Source organism: Salvelinus sp. IW2-2015, unplaced genomic scaffold (genome assembly GCF_002910315.2).
Source record: "Salvelinus sp. IW2-2015 unplaced genomic scaffold, ASM291031v2 Un_scaffold16629, whole genome shotgun sequence".
Taxonomy (NCBI): domain Eukaryota; kingdom Metazoa; phylum Chordata; class Actinopteri; order Salmoniformes; family Salmonidae; genus Salvelinus; species Salvelinus sp. IW2-2015.
In genome coordinates, this window is record NW_019957680.1 from 135,091 (window position 1) to 156,056 (window position 20,966).

Below are 20,966 nucleotides of genomic sequence, written 5' to 3' on the forward strand. Positions count from 1 at the left end.
CCTACACCAGGCCTCCTGGCTGTGGGACTGCAGGGTCTAGAGCCCAACAGGCCATGCCCACCCTGCCTGGATCAAGACATCAGCTTCGTGACCTAATGATATAGTATATTTTTCATACAGGGGGAGCAGAGCTATATATTTATGCCGTCAGAAAGTATTCAGACCCCTTGATCTTTTCACATTTGTTACTTTACAGCATTATTCTAAAATGATTAAATTGTTTTTTTTTTTTTCTCATCTAAACACAATACTCCATAATTACAAAGGCAAAAACAGTTTGGCGGGCAGTTTTTAACATTTTGCTAAATTTATAAAATTGTCTGTGTGCTTAGGTGTTGTTGTCTTGTTGGAAGAAAAAACCTTGCCCAGTCTGAGGTCCTGAGGCTTCTGGGGCAGGTTTTCATCAAGGATCTCTCTGTACTTTGAGCCGTTCATCTTTCCCTCGTCCTGACTAGTCTCCCAGTCCCTGCCGTTGAAACGCATCCCCACAGCATGATCCTGCTACCACCATGCTTCACCGTAGGATGGTGCCAGGTTTCCTCCAAACATGACGCTTGGCTTAGGCCAGAAGAGCTCAATCTTGGTTTCATCAGACCATAGACATGGTCTGAGAGGTCCTTAGGTACCTTTTGGTAAAACTCCAAGCAGGCTGTCATGGGCCTTTTACTGAGGAGTGTCTTCCGTCTGGCCACTCTACCATATAAAGGCCTGATTGGTGGAGTGCTGCAGAGAATGGTTGTCTTCCAGGGAGGTTTCTCCCATCTCCACAGAGGAACTCTAGTGCTCTGTCAGAGTGATAATCGGGTTCTTGGTCACCTCCCTGACCAAGGCCCTTCTCTCCGATTGCTCAGTTTGGCCAGGCGGCCAGCTCTAGGAAGAGTCTTGGTGGTTMCRAACTTCTTCCATTTAAGAATGATGGAGGCCACTGTGTTCTTGGGGACCTTCAATTCTGCAGAAATGTTTCCTCAGATCTGTAGCTCAACACAATCCTGTTTCTGACCTCTACGGATAATTCCTTCGACCTCATGGGTTGGCTTTTGCTCTGACATCAACTGTCAACTGTGGGACCTTATATAGACAGGTGTGCGCCTTTCCAAATCATGTTCAATCAATTGAATTTACCACAGGTGAACTCCAATCAAGTTGTAGAAACATCTCAAAGATGATCAATGGAAACAGGATTCACCTGAGATCAATTTCGAGACTCATAGAGAAGGGTCTGAATACTTACATAAATAAGGTATTTAAGTTTTTTCCCTTTTTATTTCATACATTTTAAAATAAGGCTGTAATGTAACAAAATGTGGGAAAAGTCAAAAGTCTGCATACTTTCCGAATGCACTGTATATCATCACACACACACACTGCTCTTTTTGTCTGTGTGTAGAAGATGGTGGTGAACACTTCAACATGAATGTCGATAATCATAAATGTTTCATATGAGGTGACAATACAGAATATCWCCTTTTATTTGAGGGTATTGTCATATCTGATTRACCATTTAGAAATGAAAGCACTTTATGTATCTAGTCCCCCCATTTGAAGGTGTCATAAGTATTTGAACAAATTTCACTTACAGTGTACTAAAGTAATTACAAGTTTAGTATTTGGTCCCATTCACCATTGGACAACACATAATCCAAAACAAGCTGTAAATGCATCCAACAACTTTGTAGTCACATGCTTGATGTAGTCATTGCGTGCTAGGAATATGGTATATTTCAGGTATATTTCACTGGTCACCCCCCAAAGCCAATTCCTACAGCCTTTCCTTCCTGTTCTCTGCTGCCAATGACTGGAACGAACTGCAAAAATCACTGAAGCTGGAGACTCATATCTCCCTCACTAACTTTAAGCACCAACTGTCAGAGCAGCTCACAGATCACTGCACCTGTACATAGCGCATCTGTAAATAGTCCATCCAACTACCTCATCCCCATACTGTTATTTATTTTGCTCCTTTGCACCCCAGTATCTCTACTTGCACATTCATCTTCTGCACATCTATCACTCCAGTGTTTAATTGCTATATTGTAATTATTTCACCACTATGGCCTATTTATTGCCTTACCTCCCTTATCCTACATCATTTGCACACACTGTATATAGACTTTTTCTATTGTATTATTGACTGTATGTTTGTTTATTTCATGTGTAACTCTGTGTTGTTGTTTGTGTCGCACTGCTTTGGTTTATCTTGGCCAGGTCACAGTTGTAAATGTGAATTTGTTCTCAACTAGCCTACCTGGTTAAATAAAGGTAAAATAAAATAAAAATAAAAATAGGACCAAATACGGTTGACTACTTTGGTGCACTAAGTGAAATTTGTCTAAATACTTGACGTCTTCAAAATGGGGGGGGGGACTAGATCTATAGTGCTTAAATTTCTAAACGGTAAAACAGGTATTTATTAATATGCTCTCAAATAATAGGTGACATTCTGTACTGTTCCGTCATGARACATTTGATCTCAAATCCAAAATGCTGGAGTATAGAGCCAAATTAAAACATTTAGCATCACTGTCCAAATACATAAGCATTGCAGTGTATGTAGCTCATTGGCTTGTAGAGTATTGTTCCAGTCGTTTCTAGAGGTGAAATCTCTGCCGGCCGCCACCACTACTGACCAGGAGGTAAAGGCGGAGCTGAAAGCCATTAAGGTGGAGGTTGTTGCCCATAACACATCACCGAGCTCCATGCARGTTCAGACCTTCTACAGTAGTTGTAGCCCATGATCCGTTTTCCTTTTCTGCGTAGTCTTTCCTCACCGTCTTTCTAGTTTCATAAAACATGTAACCATGTTTCCAATAACAAATCCTGTTCAAAATGTTTAAATCGTTCTGTATTTTCTTTTGGACAGTAATGATGGTTGCATGAATAAACCCTTTACCTCTCAGCTGAGACGCCAGATCTCTGGAGAGATCAACATCCCGAGGACACTAAACATCTAGTTTTAGAGCATATTACATGGCAGTTAAAATTGGAAGAAACTACTGACGAACAGTCTACTTTATACACATGAATAAAAGTTGGGTAGATCATAAACAATAAATCTTACGTTTTCACACGAAGTTCAAGTTATAAATAACAACGTTAGTGTGATTTGACACATGCATAATTCATGACCAAACCTGAGTGTGAGAACATTTTACATGAAGCCCCATCTTAGCCTGGCTGACGCGAGAGAGAGCAGTGACACACTGGTCTGGTCAGGAGTCCGTTGTTGGTGCAATATTCACACACAACTTTACTTGAGCTGCTGCATCAAAAACTCACACTGTAATGGTCCAGGTTACAAAGTGGCCTCAGTGACTCGTGTGTGCATCTCAATGTGAAAAAAACTTTTGCATGTTCTTCACAAAGAGGCAACAGATGCTACTAGCCAGATGTCTACGGTGTCAGGGGAGAAGCTCCAGGTGTATCTGATTTTAAGTATCTTGGCAATCATACTTGATCAACCTCTCTTTTAAAAAGCAGGTGAAAAGGTAATTTCAATGATCAAATTCAACATAGGAACTTACGATTTATACGAAATTGTTTGACTACAGAGGTAGCAAAAACTGTACTTCAAAATCTATGATCCCCCACATTAACATACTGCTATGACTAGTTGGCCCAAGCTTGCTGTACACATTAAAACCTATTCAGTCTGTCTACAAACAGGCTCTCAAAGTGCTTGATAGGAAGCCCAATAGCCATCATCACTGTTAACATCCTCGAAAGCATGAGCTCCTGAGTTGGGAAAATCTTGTGCAATAACGCAATGTCTTATTCAAGAGTCCTAAATGGCCTGGCTCCCTCCCACTCAGTATTTTGTTAAACAGCAAAACCCAAACATATGCAGCAGATCACAAGGTCTGCCATGAGAGGTGACTGTATATGTTCCCTTAAGGAAAAGCACCTTTAGTAATCCGCTTTTCTTGTGAGAGCTTCCCATGTCTGGAATACACTGCCATCAGACACACCCATAACTGCACCACATACACACCCACTCACAAAAATGAAGACATGGCTAAAGGTCAATCAGATTTGTGAACATAATCCTAGTGTGTATTGCCCACTTTCATGTTGTCTGTAGCTTGTGAGGTGTGGAACACTTGTTGTTTAATGAATTTGTCTGGCCTTTGTTCTTGTGCCTGTCTGTATGCTATGTCTTGCTTGTCCTTATGTTGCTCTGCGTGTGGCTCACTGCTCAATGATTGTCTATATTGTATTGTTTTTAATTAACCTGCCAGGGACTGCAGTTGAAAATTGAGCCGGCTGGCTAAACCGGGCACTTTAACTGAAACGTGATTCATGTGCACTGTCCCCTGTAAAATAAAATAAACTCAAACTTTGATTGGATTTTAGTTTGCTTGTTTGTTACCAAAGGTTGTATTGCAAGGGAGGCTGGTGGGAGGAGCACAGGSTCGTTGTAAACGGGTTGGACGGAATTAAATCAGTCGGAAAATCAGACACACGGCTKATCTAATAAAGTTTTATTTTCTTACAAACGACCAGTTTCCAATATTTTTTTTTTTCTTCCTAGGAAATTAAACCTTTTTTGAATTCATACTAGCATCTACATAATGGTTGTATTAATACTTCACAATATATTAAGTCTAGGGTTGTGTSCCCTGGTCAGACGTTATTGATGCGTGCCAGATCTTATGCCTGGGAAGGTATTCTACGCATCAATTAACCACATATGTAATAGTAATCTGGTTCCCGACGGCACAGTCGCCGACGTGGCACGCAGCGTCTGAGCAGGGGCACACCACCTTGATGTTATGGTACACATGCATACGATCCAGGCTGTATGAGGAGCCACAGTCACCAGAATACAAAGAGAGAAAAGGAGGGGGGGGAGAGATCAGGGTAAGGAAGAGAGAGGGGGAAGTAGGGAGGGAGGTGGGGGAACGAGGAGGGGAGAGAATATGAGAGGGAGAGATGGGGAAGGGGACTGCAGAACGACTCGTCTGTCCCAGTTTGAAAAAGGCCTGATGCCCCGTATCTGACCCTCTCCAGAAACACGGACTGCATATGAACACAAACATGCACCCTTCCAACACACACACACACACACACACACACACACACACACACACACAATCTTCCACCAGTCCTACATCTACTAGCCTGGAGAGAGTCTTTAGTGTTAAACGTGATTCTCTTTCACAGAAAGAACAAATCCACTGGGACATGAACAGCTACTGCAGGAAGCCTGGGGTCAACACAACAAACATTTAGAATTATAATATATAATAATAAAAAGACATTCAAATACAGTAAGATTTTTTGCTTGTAAATACAAAACTACATGAGAAAGCATTAAAATAATATCTGTTGATCAGAATAACATATTATAAAAGCAGAGGTACTTGATCAAAGTCCCTCTCTTCCGTTAGCAGTACGTATGTATATATCAGCCATCCACTGCCTAGTAACAGATGCCTCTGAACAGGAAGCGTTTTCTCAGTGGGTGGGGCTAAATCTCCTTTCTTCCTGTCTTGGGAGGAAGTTCGATTCCCAGGATCCTGGAGTCGCCGAGAGGTCACAGGCAAAGGAAGTCTCATTGGCCACTCCGACATTATCAGAGTAGCCACTTCCCTACCCTCTCCACACTCACTCTCCATCCTCTACCTGGCCATTTGGCGTCCAGAGATGCAATGGTGAGAATCTCATGTGGCCGTTCAGTACGAGTCAGTTTCTCATCACCGTAGACCAGAGGCTAATCCAGACCAGACCAGTCAAATTCAGACCAGCTTCATAGTTCCCTTTAGAAGAGACTCCCAAGTGCATCACTGTCTCGGTCTCTCTCTGAATCTCAGGGTTCCTCAATGCCAGTCCCTGCTGAGAACACCGTATTCAGTCTCTGAATCTCAGGGTTCCTCTATGCCAGTCCCTGCTGAGAACACCGTATTCAGTCTCTCTGGCTCCCTATGGCCAGCGTGTGTGAGTGGTGTATATGTCTGTGTGTGCATATATATATATATATGAGTGTGTTATGAATGTGTGTTATGTAGTGTGTGTATGTAGATTATAGGGTGTGTGTTTATGTAGTGTGTGTGTGTACATGTGATGTGTGTGTGTGTTCAGTTGTGTTGCAGTGTATTGGACTCTATGGGCGGGGCTGAGTCGTAAAGTGTGTCCGTGTCGTGTGTGGGTTCTCCAGCCAGAGTACAGGGGTTGGACAGAGTTCCCGCTCCACAGTCACAGAAAAACCTACGGAGAGAGAGATGGGGGTAACACGGATTACAAGACAGGAGAGGGCGTGAGAGAAAGAACGATCCAAAACATAATGAAAACATATAGAAGTTGTTATCCTGTTATTCTAAAAAGATTCTCGTCGAAAAATAGTTCTGACAGTCCTTCAATTCTTTTGAAACAAAACGCCACAAGTGGGACCATCTAGTTGGTAGTAAACGGTTGGTGTGTGCTACTCACCTATCGTGCCGTATAAACTCCACGTCGTGTCCTTGGTGACACTTCTTGATGCAGTTTACACAGATGGCGTTCCGGTCTGTCGTATTGCAGGTGTGACACCTGGACACACACAGGTCAAAGGAAACATCAGTGGAGTAACTGCTGTGTACCTGTGACTAAATGTCGTCTGTGTACTTGTAGGAGTCGTGCATGGGCTGGTGTGTGTCTGTGTACTTGTAGGAGTCGTGCATGGGCTGGTGTGTGTACCTGTAAAAGTCATGCATGGGGTAGGAGGTGTAGCTGGAGATCTTGTAGAGACATTGTCCTCTGCTCACAGCTTTCTCTATGGCATCCTGGTTATTCATTATCTTATTATCTGGAAGAGAGGCGGAGCAGAGGATGAGAGCCTGTCCACTTGATAGACATTCCCAAAAGATCACATATCCAGAGAGCGACCAAGAACCTTTTTCTATACAGTCTAAGCCAGCCATAGTCACTGCGCGTCTCACGGCAACCCTATTGGCGTCTCTCTGCAACAATCTGAATGAATGTGTTGTGCAAGTTATTATTCAGTCAGCTGAATGTGCTGCTTAATTAGTACAYAGAACCATGGTTACGCCAGTAACCTCCAGTATCCACTATTAGCAGCTGGGACAAACAGAGATAATATTCCTAGGAATTTGACTATAGCTGTTGAACAGAGTATGACCTCATTCCTGAAAGCAAAGACTCTCAGGAACACATACGTGTCTTCTGCTTCCATCTACGACGAACACAAGCTGTGTAGGACTCGTTAGAAGGGAGAGTGATGAATCTGCACAGAATGACTGGGGGAAATGAACTGATTAAAACCATATACTTCCTTCAGACTGAAATTGAACAAATATCTTTGTGCTATAACTTTAGAGATAATGGCAATAAGGCCATATTCAAAAGATTCATCAAATAATTTAGTAACATTTGTTTCTAATAGCCAAGTGTCCTACAATGGAGAATGAAATAGCTTGTTTGTCCATGTTAATTAGTATCTATAAATATCATGTGTGAATTTATTTGAATTCTTGCCCCCCCCCCCCCAACCCCCTTTCTCCGATGGGTAGCCTATGGTGGCTCGTCCAGCGAGGTTGTTTCACAAGTGGATCCCTCATAAATATACTGACTACCACTGGTCTGGTCTGTTAGCGCTACATYACCCTACCCTGTTRGCGCTACATTACCCTACCCTGTTAGCGCTAGCTACCTTTCATGGTGACGTTCACCCCCGAGGCGAGGAACAGGCCTCCGAAACGGTTGTTGAAGATCTGGTTCCCCTCCAGAGTTGCAGTGGCGTGGTTGGTTATCTCGATACCTGAGACAGGAAATGACATCCTCAACACAGGTGGCGGACGACGAGTAGGCTACAGTATTGACCAGTCAGTACAGTAAAGTTCATGTCAAATCTTTACACACGGGCAGCTCACCTGCAGCAAAGCCGTCAAAGATGCGGTTCTTGCGGAGGACCGGGTGGCTGTTGGTGCTGATGAGGACCCCGGCCTGGGCGTTCCTGAAGATATCGTTCTCCTCCAGGAGACCTCTCCCTCCGTTGAAGATACAGATGCCTCCGTCTCTCCCGTCGTGGATCTTGTTGCGCCGCAGCGTGGGGTTGCTGTCCGTCTTAATCCACACGCCCGCCATGGCGTTGTCGAAGATCTCATTGTCCTCGATGAAACCCAGACCGGAGTTGTAGACCAGGATGCCTCCGTTCTGTCCTCCCCAGATCTTGTTGCGGCGGATCTTGGGGTTGCTGCCCGTCCTATAGACAACCAACAGTGTTAGTAAAACCGTCATCTAACATTAGTCAAACGTTATCGTACCCACCGTGTGTCCTGCGTTGGACTGGCGTGTGAAGAGGCAGGACGTACCGTATTTGAACGCCGGAGTACATGTGATTGTAGATGTCGTTGTCTTCCAACACCCCATGGCCGTTGTCATAGAAATASACACCAACCTGAGAGGGAGAAAGGGCGTTAGGTCGGACTTCTAAACTATTTAGAGTCCAGACACTAATGAGACAGGCCTCCAATTCTCACRGGATACAAGAATATCCCTTTTGTACTTGTTCTTCCATCGATAACGGTGAGAGAATGAGTGTGGGCTGTGTGTTACCTGTTTGCCGCTGTGGATGCGGTTTCTRCGGAGGACAGGTGTGCTGCCGGTTGTCACCCAGACTCCTGCCAGCGTGTTGCTGTACACCTCGTTCTCCTCGATCACACCCTGGCCCTTCTCATGCTGAACACACACAACACTTAGCAAAATCTCCTGAGATGCACAAGCCCAAGGATCTATACAAGTAAAATCATTTGAAGAGTGTGTGTTTGTTTACCACGTAGATGCCGCCATGCTGTCCGTCGTGGATCTTGTTATGGCGTACAATTGGGCAGCTGTTGGTTCTGATTTGGATTCCTGCCAGAGCGTTGCCATGGATATCGTTCCCCTCGATCAGGCCACGCCCATCGCCAAATATGTACACGCCCCCTTGGTTACCATTAAAGATTGCATTGCCCCTAGAGACGGACAGAACGTCAACAAACAGCCCATAATACTTAGAGAGGGGTTAGTGTCTATAATTTCATAGAGTAGTTTTATGTGTGTGTGTTTCCTGCATCGTAGTGCAACTATGCGCGTGTGGTGTAACAGTATTGTAGGGGTGTGGTGTGTTGTATTCGTAGGGGTTACTATGGGTGTGTAGTATGTGTGTGTAACAGTATTGTAGGGTGTGTGTGTGTATGTACGTGTAGGGTTACTATGCGTAGTGATGTGTTGTGTGTACAGTATTGTGGTGTGTGTGTGTGTGTGTGTGTTGATCTTGTTCGTAGGTTACTAGCGTGTGTATGTGTGTGTGTAACAGTTATTGTAGGTGGTGTGGTGTGTATGTATCGTTGAGGGTACTATCGTGTGTATGTGTGTGTAACAAGTATTGTAGGGGTGTGTGTGTACTGTATCTGTAGGGTTACTATGCGTGTGTATGGTTGTGTGTGTAACAGTATTGTAGGGTTGTGTGTGTGTATGTATGTAGGGTTACTATGTGTATTGTGTGTGTGTGTGTAACAGTATGTAGGGGTGTGTTGTGTTTACTGTATCGTAGGGTTACTATGCTGTGTATGTGTACAGTATTGTAGGGGGTGTGTGTGTACTGTGTATGTAGGGTTCTATGGTATGTATGTGTGTGTGTAACAGTATTGTAGGGTTGTGTGTGTACGTATCGTAGGGTTACTATGTGTGTGTATTTGTATGTGTACAGTATTGTAGGTGTGTGTGTAAAGTATTGTGGGTGTGTGTGGTGGTGTGTGTAACAGTATTGTAGGGTTATAATGCGTGTGTTGTGTATGTGTGTAACAGTATCGTAGGGTTACTATGCGTGTGTATGTGTGTGTGTGTGTAACAGTATTGTGTGTGTGTGTGTGTGTGTACCGTATCGTAGGGTCGCTGTTGGAGGTGATCCAGACTCCAGCGAAGTTGTTGGCGTAGATCTTGTTTTCTATAAACTGTCCTCTTCCTTTCTCATGCACATAGATGCCCCCTGTCTGGCCATGGTGGATCTCACAGCGAACCACTGTAGGGTTAGCATACGCCTTCACCTCAAAGCCTGCTATACGATTCCTGTGGATGTTACAACTCTCAAAATAACCCTGAGGGGAGAGAGARATACTGTCAGCATTGCAATGTACAGCACCAATGTAAAAACCTGGGAAATGGAGGGTGAGAGGTTATAGGTCAGCGAGTTACCATGCCGTGGTCGAAGGTGAAGACTCCTACATCTCGGCCGTGGTGGATGTGGTTTCGTCTGATGATGGGGTTGCCGTGGTTTTTTACCCAGATTCCCGCCAATGCATTATTACTGATCTCATTATCCTCATAAATACCCTGCAACACATTATCACAACATTATCCTCATAGATACCCTGCAACACATTATCACACCATTATCCTCATAGATAACCCGCAATACATTGTCACATCATTATACCACAGCATTGTTGAATACTCGTTTCTGATTGGCCAGAAGGGCATTAAAACCAGAAAACGGGACAGTTGGGAAAAACATTGCGACACCTTGCAATCATGATGCAATATGCTCCTACAGTCGTGGTCAAAAGTTTTGAGAATAACAAATATTAATTTCCACAAGGTTTGCTGCTTCAGTGTCTTTAGATATTTTTGTCAGATGTTACTATGGAATACTGAAGTATAATTACAAGTATTTCATTAGTGTCAAAGGCTTTTATTGACAATTACATGAAGTTGATGCAAAGAGTCAATATTTGCAGTGTTGACCCTTCTTTTTCAATGCTTGGAGTTTGTCAGAATTTGTGGGTTTTTGTTTGTCCACCCGCCTCTTGAGGATTGACCACAAGTTCTCAATGGGATTAAGGTCTGGGGAATTTCCTGGCCATGGACCCAAAATATCGATGTTTTGTTCCCCGAGCCACTTAGTTTATCACTTTTCCTATGGCAAGGTGCTCCATCATGCGGAAAAAGGCCTTGTTCGTACCCAATACTGTTCCTGGATGTAGGGAGAAGTTTGCTCTCGGAGGATGTGGTTGGTATCATTCTTTATTCATGGCTGTGTTCTTAGGCAAATTGTGAGTGTTCCCACTCCCTTGGCTGAGAAGCAACCCCACACATGAATGGTCTCAGGATGCTTTACTGTGGCATGACACAGGATCTGATGGTAGCACTCACCTTGTTCTTCTCCGGACAAGCTTTTTCCCCCAAACAATCGGAAAGGGGATTCATCAGAGAAAATGACTTTACCCCAGTCCTCAGCAGTCCAATCCCTGTACCTTTTGCAGAATATCAGTCTGTCCCTGATGTTTTTCCTGGAGAGAAGTGGCTTCTTTGCTGCCCTTCTTAACACCAGGCCATCCTCCAAAAATCTTCGTCTCACTGTGATGCACTCAACACTGCCTGCTGCCATTCCTGAGCAAGCTCTGTACTGGTGGTGCCCCGATCCCGCAGCTGAATCAACTTTGGGAGACGTCCTGGCGCTTGCTGGACTTTCTTGGACGCCCTGAAGCCTTCTTCACAACAATTGAACCGCTCTCCTTGAAGTTCTTGATGGTTGATTTAGGTGCAATCTTACTGGCAGCAATATCCTTGCCTGTAAAGCCATTTTTGTGCAAAGCAATGATGACGGCACGTGTTTCCTTTGCAGGTAACCATGGTTGACAGAGGAAGAATGATTCCAAGCACCACCCTCCTTCTGAAGCTTCCAGTCTGTTATTCGAACTCAATCAGCATGACAGAGTGATCTCCAGCCTTGTCCTCTTCAACACTCACACCTGTGTTAACGAGAGAATCACTGACATGATGTTAGCTGGTCCTTTTGTGGCAGGGCTGAAATGCAGTGGAAAAGTTTTTTGGGGATTCAGTTCATTTGCATGGCAAAGAGGGACTTTGCAATTAATCTGATCACTCTTCATAACATTCTGGAGTATATGCAAATTGCCATCATACAAACTGAGGCAGCAGACTTTGTGAAAATGTATATTTGTGTCATTCTCAAAACTCTTGGCCACGACTGTACACATGCAAACCATACTTGCTACAGTTACAGAAAGCTAAACCAACAACCACACACCAAAATTGGAAACATAGTAAACGCAGGTCCAACGATGAAAAACGTAGCTAGCAAGCGATTTGTTTTTGCAAATAGATMTTTTTTTTTAATAGCATCTGATCTAGCGTGGTGAGTGATAAACATGAATTTATCTGGTCGCTACTGTTGCAGTCACGATGCAAGTGGCGCTATGCTGTCAAATCCTTCTTCATGTTTCTAGTTTGACCCGCTGCTTTCACCATCTTATTTTTTTAACATTTTAATTCAGTTGCCATGTTGGCAGGTTTGCTAGCAACAACCTATTTAGCTAGCTTCTAGCCTAGTGTTTGATATGCAATGCATATCTCCTCGTAACGAACAGTGTTGACGAGTGTTGACGAGTGTCCTGACGAGAAGGCACACTCTTGTAGCTATGCCAGGCAAAAACATTACTGTGTTAGCCGTAGCTAGTTGGCTAGCTAGCAAGCAAGGGATAAGAATGTTGCCAGAGAGCATGGCAACGGAACATAAAGAACCAACGACTGGGTAGCGGCCATAAATATCGAACTAATCGAATGAAAGACTAGATCACGTCTCTAGCAACCAGAAGATGAGAAAGTATGAATTCACTTAAACATTTAAATATCAACGAATACATTTAATTTCTACCAGTAAATGTGTGCTTTAACATGGTTTTCCTTGGCAACTGTGGTATACGCCTCTGCTCCTCCGTACATTACCTTGGCAAACGGACTCGGCTCCCCCTCGTCCAATATTTMCAAGGTAATGAACAGAACGTGGGCGTTTCTCCCTTACTTATCCCCATAGATACCGTGCAATACATTATCCTCATAGATACCGTGCAGGAATACACAGTCAGAGAGGGTGTTTAAGAGTGGTCAGTGGTGTGTATGGTCGGTGATGTGTTCGTTTACCTGTGTATGGTCGGTGATGTGTTCGTTTACCTGTGCATGGTCGGTGATGTAAAGTCCAACGTTCTCACAGTCGCTGATGTTGCAGTGTTTGATGGTAGGACACGCCCCCTGGCCGCTCACACACACAGCCGAGCCCACTGGAGTAGAGAAACTACTTTACCCAACATGCCCCACTGGAGACAAACTACATTACCCAACATCCACACACTGGAGAAAATCTAAACAGGCAAAACACAGGCAAAACACACAAGCCCGACTGCGGACTGTGTGCACATTACCTGTGCAGGTAGATCTGATGATACAGTGGTCTATGTTGGGRGAACAGTTGACAGTGATCTCCAGACAGTGGTGGGCGTTGTGGTGCTGAGCTGACTTATCATCTGGGTTAAACTGAAGATGAAACAACAGGTTAGAGGGGAGATGTGGGGAGAGTGTGTGTGTGTGTGTGTGTGTGAGAGAGAGAGTTGGATCTGTGTTAGCAGCGTACCCTAATGGTCATGTATCCTACGTAGGCGTCCTCCGATCCCTCCATGAAGACAAACGTYGAGTCTCTGGTGTTCTCAATAACCACTTTATCAGACACCTTACCAGGAGCTACACACACAAAAAGAAAGGCAATTTCTACCACTAGATAATACAGACAGAGGTAGAAAGAGCAAGAGACAGACAGACCACACACAGTACCTGCTCCAATCATGGTGATAGGGGACTCTATGTAGATCCACTCGTCAGTGTAGATCCCAGAGTGGACGAAGATCAGCCCATCAAAATGACTCTCCTGCACCCCTCCTAACGCATCTTCTATGGTGTCATAGTACTGGAGACAGACACGGTTACATCAAATCAGGCTAGAATGGAGCTGGCTCGCAGCCATATTGAAAAATGTGCTTTCAGTAGACCATGAGTATAATGATGTGTCTCTTACCAGCATATTCTCCCTGCCTTTAAACCTCCCAGGGTTGCTGTAGAAATGTTCAGCAAAGCCTGGCTTCACATGGGCTCCTTTATACTGCAACACAATTTTACAACAATGTTAAAATAACATTAACACAATGTTTGTCTAACCACACACACACACCAGTATAATACATAGAGTAATACAAATTTTTATGTAACCGGCTAATTAACMGAATTCATGCCCTAATGGAAAACACTGACACACACACACAGTCTACCCACCAGTTGTTGRAAGCTGTCCTTCCAGGGGTTTGGGTGGTCGTGTTCCTCAGGGCTGACCTGGTAGAACTTTCCTGGCTCGGGGTGCATCATGGGACGGGTGTACTCAAACACCTCCATGTACAGACGCTTCCTGGACACACACAGAAAAGGCAAAAGGTATACTTCAGGCATGGAGGGATGCACAAATGAACTGCCTTCATGTCAGTGTGGACCAATAACGGTCGATAGTGACAGATTGTTTTGGGGTGAAATATCAGTTAACTATTACGTTAACTACAATGGGCAAGAAAATATGTCTTTGTTTTCCCTTCAGTATAGAGTCAMAGTCCACTGAAGATTGTGTACCAGAGTATAGGGTCGTTGGCTAGCTCGCTGAAACGTTTGCAGACGCAGGCAGTCTGACAGAGGTCCTGCTCCAGGAGATATGAGAAAATCTTCAGAACCACCTCATCTGGAAGCTTCTGCTGCAGGTACTGCTCTGCTAGAGCCGCTAGACACACAGTTTCCATTAGTATGAATAGATGATACATACAGTTGTAGAAAGAGCCATGCAGACACCTCACGTCATTGACTTGAACGCCTAGACACACATTCTTACCTGGCAGGTCGTGGCTCCTGCCAGAGACCCTGGCTCGTTTGGCTCGGGGACCGAAGGGTTCTGTCGTCGAGGTGGACGCTCCCTGTGTCAGAACACATATCAGTAACAAACACACAGCTACCTCCCCCAATGACTGAGACACTAACACACACACATTCTGTCTCTCTCACACCAATACTGTCCTCTACCATTCTCCCGAAATGTACACTGGTGCCAGTGGGAGTTTACACTGTTTCAKAAATAATGTATCAGAATAACATAACATATGCCATTTAGCAGACACTTTTATCCAAATCGACTTAGTCATGCATGTATACATTTTACGTATGGGTGGCCCCGGGAATTAAACCCGCAACCCTGGTGGTGCAAGCACCATGCTCTACCATCAGAAATACAGGACCACAAACCAGTCCTTTTAAATCAATGAAGGGATGTGAACAAACACAGAATGGTSCTCTCTCTCGGACTGACCTCCATAGCGGTCTTGCTGGGGCAGGCCGCTGCAGTACTGGAGGCTGTTCTCTTGGGCAGTAGAGACTTGCGTCGGAGCTGGTAGGGGCTGTTCCCAGCTGCAGGCCCAGACTCCTCCACAGCCACCTCCGCTGCTGCAGCTGGAGCCTCCTCATCTGCTGGACACAGAGGACACAGTCAGAACAAAGTCTGACACATATAGGCTGCGTTTACACTGGCAGCCCAATTCTGATCTTTTTTCCACTAATTGGTCCTTTGACCAATTACGTCAGATCTTTTCCATAGCTGATCTGATTGGTCGAAACACAAATTAGTGTTAAAAATATCAGAATTGTGCTTCCTGTGTAAACACAGCGCAAAGACACATACATCTTCTCCATCAGCACAGTTCAACAAACAAACACCAGCAGGCAGATGCCATTTAAACAACACCATCCACCCACACAGACTAATCACTACTGCAGTTGGTAAGGGTGTAAAGGGCTGATTAAAAACACATTTATTAGTAATGACAGCTGATCAATGTCATTCTAGTCCACCTCTTCTAAAACGATTTTAGGTCATTCATAGACTGGGTGGTGTCATAGATGTGTTTAATATATGACAGGGGTAGGCTATTGTATTACAACGCTGTGTGGGTGACATATTATGGTTGGTGATTGATAACTGCAGATGCGTCCCTGCGGTTTGACTACCAGAATAGGGCCCGACTGAGCCCCACAATGTCCTTCCCTAGCTGGCCAACGGCCTCTTGCCCATCACACTGCGATAACAAAGCCACAGCCCCTATAAGCCCAGAAAAGTTGACCTGCAGGTAACCGGGCCGACCAGACCTGCACCGATGAGTCAAAACTCAACTACGTAGGTACTACTGTTCGCTAGTAAATCTGCCATGTAAACAAACACAGCTAGTTAGCCAACGTTAGCGCTCAGTTAGACATAACTGGTTAGCTTAACTAGGTAGTTAGCTTGTTAAATTAAATGTCTGATGAGTGTGAGTCACGCAGTTAACTAGCTGGTTGACTGCTTAACAAGAAAATGTAACGTTACTTGTCTAAATTGCGGCTGATCGTTCATCGCTAAAGTAGACATTCATAGCTTGTCGTTAGCGAGCTAAAGTAACTAGCTAGTTACTGGAGTATGGGCAGCACACCCCAAAAATGTCAGTTCAAAATACAACGYAGATTAATTTCGTTAGAAGCCGATGATAGCTAGCTAGTAACGTTACTGCCATGTCCATTCCCAATCTGTCAAAGTCAGTGGGTTCGCCATGGTCGACGTTATGGATGGCTGCATAGTTATATGGGTTAGTTAACGTTAGCTAGTCAACGCGTTAGCGAACTACGCAGCAGGGAAGTACTCACGCTACCCCCCAGCCCCACTGGTAGCCACAGTCACTCAAGCCAAACAAAGCGCGGCCTGTGCCACAGAGGTACAAGCCTCGGCTTTGCCTAAATAACTCTCGTGCCAGGCAGCTGAGGCTGGGGTCACTGTGGAACCTTGCCGCCCTGACACGACTACAGCCCWACAGTGCTCTGGCGATGGTCCCTCTCACCTCGGTCCCCCTCGTTCCGGTCRGGCTGCACCGGGCGCGGCCTTGAGACTCGCCTGGGTCTCCGGTTGGTGGCTCTGACGGAGTTCATTTTTTGGAGAGTCTGTTGTTAAAATACAGAACGCTTTCCTCGACCATCCGCTTCACGCTTTAACACCAGGCCTCGACTACAACCCGGCGAGCCTCTCTCTCAAACCACCCAGCGCGCTATCTATCTACCCGGGTGTAGTTAGTGTTTTTCGGACTGCTCGCTACCAGCTCCGTATCTARCAGGAGGAGCCATTAACTCACACAGGGACAGTCGGAAAAAACACTGGAGGATGTCTGCCACCAATCACACCCTGGACTCACAGCGACCTCCTGTGGCCAAGCATACACAGGTCCTCTTGAGAACACTGCCCTCGTGTAGATTGGAGTGCAGACTTTGGCTCCAACGCTACACAACACACCTGAATAAGTAAGTCAAGGTCCTGTGGAGCAGTTGCTTAGCTGAATCAAGTGTGATAAAGCAGGAGGGGAGGGAGAGGATCTCTGCTTTGCATAGCCGCAGGGCGTTTTTGGTTAGGATAACCACACAACAGAGGCAGTGGGCCAGAACCAAACCTATGGCTATAACCCAGGATAGGCAGTGGGCCAGAACCAACCGTATGGATACAACCCAGGATAGGCTACAGGATAGTAGAGTGGGCACGCTGATCAGTCAAAGCAATGGTCAGTAACATAATTGATATAATTGAGGACAAAACCAGCTACCTCTAGCCTGGTACTGTAACACTTGTATGTGTGTGTGCTACTTCCATGCTCAAGATCATGTTTTAGGGCATTCGCTTGCGCAGATGTTGCGTGTTAATGGGTAAGTGGCTACTGTACTGCATACTAAACCTAGTCGCCTGGTTGTGAATCTGATCACTAGGGGACGGTCTAGAAATATGGTGCAATGTTGCCCTCTAGTTGTCCTTTGATGTGTACATAACAATACACTGAACAAAAATATAAACGCAACAATTTCAACGGTTTTGCTGAGTTACAGTTCATAGAAGGAAATCAGTCAATTGAAATACATTCATTAAGCCCTAATCWATGGAAYTCACTTACCTGAGAATACAGATATGCATCTGTTGGAAGTCTGTCCCCAAACAATTTGATTTGCTGGTTTTAAGCATTCAACTTTCAAATAGCTCTTTGTTGACTGTTGCTGGGTGCTATCGTCCTCCATCAGCACCGGCCTGTACCCTWCCTGCCCTAAGCTCTCTCCTGGCCCCTTACACTAAGTCTGAATTTGTCCTGCTTGGTGACCTCAACTGGGACATGCTAAAAACACCTGACCAAGTCATTAAGCAATGGGACTCCCTAAATCTTTCTCAGATTATTACCAGTCCCACAAGGTATGACTCCAAACAYCCAGAAAAGGCTACTCTCCTTGATGTTATCCTCACAAATAATCCTGATAGGCATCAGTCTGGTGTTTTCTGTAATGACCTTAGTGATCACTGTTTTACAGCCTGTGTTCGTAATGGCTGCTGAGTGAAACGACCTGTTCTGATTTGTCATAGACACTTGGTAAAAAACTTTAATGAGCAAGCCTTCCTTCATGAACTGGCCTCTGTAAATGGTATAGAATTAGGTTGATCCACTCTGTCGCTTTGAACTTATTTTTTTAAATACTTTCAGTGGTATTGTTAACAAACACACCTCCATAAAGAAAATTAGAATTAAAAACAGGTTCAACCCCTTGTTCGACCGTGATCTTGCAGAGTTACTCCACCTCAAAAATTGCATTTGGCGAAAGGCTCGGCACACGCATACTCAGGCTGACTGGCTCTYGTTCAGKYAAATRAGAAATAAGTGCACTCAGGCTATCCAGAAGGCCAAAGTTAGTTACTTTTAGGAGCAGTTCTCKCTCTGTGGGTCTAACCCCAAGAAGTTCTGGAAAAAGGTTAAAGACCTGGAGAATAAACCCTCATCACAGCTGCCCATCTCCCTTAATGTTGATGATGTGGTTGTTACTGACAAGAAGCACATGGCTGAGCTCTTTAATCACCACTTCATTAAGTCAGAATTCCTATTTGACTCAGCCATGCCTCCTTGCCCGTCCAACATTTCCTCATCTCCCACCCCTTCTAATGCGACTATCCCCGATGCTTCTCCCTCTTTTYCCCCTGCCCCACTACGAAGTTTCTCCCTGCAGGCAGTCACTGATCCCAAGGTGCAAAAGGAGCACCTCAAAAAAACATCTGGGTCATATGGTTTAGACCCTTTATTCTTTAATGTTGCTGCCCCTATCATCACCAAGCCTGTCTCTGACCTTTATAACCTGTCTCTCCTCTTTGGGGAGGTTCCCATTGCTTGGAAGGCAGCCACAGTTTGTCCTTTATTTAAAGGGGGAGATCAAGCTGATCCTAACTGTTATAGGCCTATATAGGCCTATTTCTATTTGGCTCTGTTTATCAAAAGTGTTGGAAAAACTTTTCAATAATCAACTGACTGGCTTTCTTGATGTCTATAGTATTCTCTCTGGTATACAATCTGGTTTCCACCCAGGTTATGGATGTGTCACTGCAACCTTAAAGGTCCTCAATGATGTCACCATTGCCCTTGATTCTAAGCAATTTTTGTGCTGCTATTTTATTGACTTGGCCAAAGCTTTTGATACGGTAGACCATCCATTCTTGTGGGCTGGCGAAGGAGTATTAGTGTCTCTGAGGGGTCTTTGGCCTGGTTTGCTAACTACCTCTCTCAAAGAGTGCAGTGTATAAAGTCAGAAAATCTGCTGTCTCAGCCACTGCCTGTCACCAAGGGAGTACCCCAAGGCTTAATCCTAGGCCCACTTTCTTCTCAATTTACATCAACAACATAGCTCAGGCAGTAGGAAGCTCTCTCATCCATTTATATGCGAATGATCCTATATTTATATTGTATTTTAAAATGTATTTTTAATCCCAGCCCCCGTCCCCGCAGGAGGCCTTTTGCATTTTGGTAGGCCGTCATTGTAAATAGTTAAATAAAGGTTCAATAAAGAAAATACCTTAAAAAAAGGACGAATTGTGTCCTTGCAACATGGGGCTGTGCATTATCATGCTGAAACATGTGATGGCGGCGGATGAATGGCACGACAATGGCCTTAAGGATCTCGTCACGATATCTCTGTTGCATTCAAATTGCAGTAGATAAAATGCAATTGTGTTCGTTGTCTGTAGCTTATCCCTGCCCATACCATAACCCACCACCACCATAGGGCACTATGTTCACAACGTTGACATCAGCAAACCGCTCGACCACACCACGCCATACACGCTGTCTGCCATCTGACCGGTACAGTTGAAACTGGGACTAATCCGTGAAGAGCACATTTCTCCAGCGTGCCAGGTGAGTATTTGCCCACTGAAGTAGTTTACGACGCCAAACTGCAGTCAGGTCAAGACCCTGGTGAGGACGACGAGCACGCAGATGAGCTTTCCCTGAGACGGTTTCTGACAGTTTGTGCAGAAATTCTCAGTTGTGCAAACCCACAGTTTCATCAGCTGTCCGGGTGGCTGGTCTCAAACGATCCTGCAGGTGAAGAAGCCGGATGTGGAGGTCCTGGGCTGGCGTGGTTACATGTGGTCTGCGGTTGTGAGGCCGATTGGACGTACTGCCAAATTCTCAAAAATTATGTTGGAGGCAGGTTATGGTAGAGAAATGAACATTAATTCTCTGACAACAGCTCTGGTGGACATTCCTGCAGTCAGCATGCCAATTCACGCTCCCTCAATTTGAGACATCTGTGGCGTTGTGTTGTGTGACAAAACTGCACATTTAAAATGTGCCTTTTATTGCCCCCAGCACAAGGTGCACCTGTGTAATATTCATGCTGTTTAATCAGCTTCAGGAGAAATGTTCACTAACAGGGATGTAAATAAATTTGTTACAACATTTGAGAGAAATAAGCTGTTGCATATGGAACATTTCTGGATCTTTTATTTCAGCTCGTGAAACAAACACTTTACATGTTGCGTTTAAATTTTTGTTCAGTATAATTTGGTGGGTGCTTATATTTGTCCTATTAATACACATGTGATTTTGAAATGTGTTTTTTTGCATTTCCCAACTCTTCCTGAGTGGGGTCACAGGCAGTATCAACGCGCCCCCTGGAGCAATTTAGGTTTAGTTCTTGCTCAAGGGCACACCGGTAGAATTGTCACCTTGTCGGCTCGGGGATTCAAACTAGCGACCTTTTGGTACAGGACTAACGCTCTAATCGCTAGGCTA

General features: G+C 44.7%; 1 protein-coding gene across 4 annotated transcripts; it reads right to left on the bottom strand.

Annotated features, from left to right (window-relative positions):
* Positions 1–5,964: 5,964 nt before the first annotated feature.
* LOC112080986 (F-box only protein 11) lies at positions 5,965–17,021 on the bottom strand. 4 transcript variants are annotated; one of them, XM_024146931.2, is made up of 21 exons: positions 16,722–17,021; positions 15,167–15,321; positions 14,696–14,777; positions 14,443–14,587; positions 14,098–14,227; positions 13,844–13,927; positions 13,603–13,735; positions 13,406–13,512; positions 13,197–13,308; positions 12,949–13,055; positions 10,171–10,308; positions 9,856–10,073; positions 8,768–8,948; positions 8,551–8,673; positions 8,307–8,392; positions 7,866–8,197; positions 7,646–7,753; positions 7,152–7,232; positions 6,673–6,781; positions 6,427–6,525; positions 5,965–6,204 (listed from the first exon to the last, which is right to left on the bottom strand). In XM_024146931.2, exons 1-21 carry the CDS (start codon positions 16,807–16,809, stop codon positions 6,075–6,077), a joined length of 2,748 nt encoding a protein of 915 aa, XP_024002699.1. In that variant the 5' UTR covers positions 16,810–17,021; the 3' UTR covers positions 5,965–6,074. The 4 variants fall into 4 exon arrangements, with proteins under 4 accessions (XP_024002699.1, XP_024002698.1, XP_070298904.1 ...); XM_024146930.2 differs by having other exon boundaries at positions 15,167–15,324; positions 16,722–16,908; XM_070442803.1 differs by lacking the exon at positions 7,152–7,232.
* Positions 17,022–20,966: the final 3,945 nt, after the last annotated feature.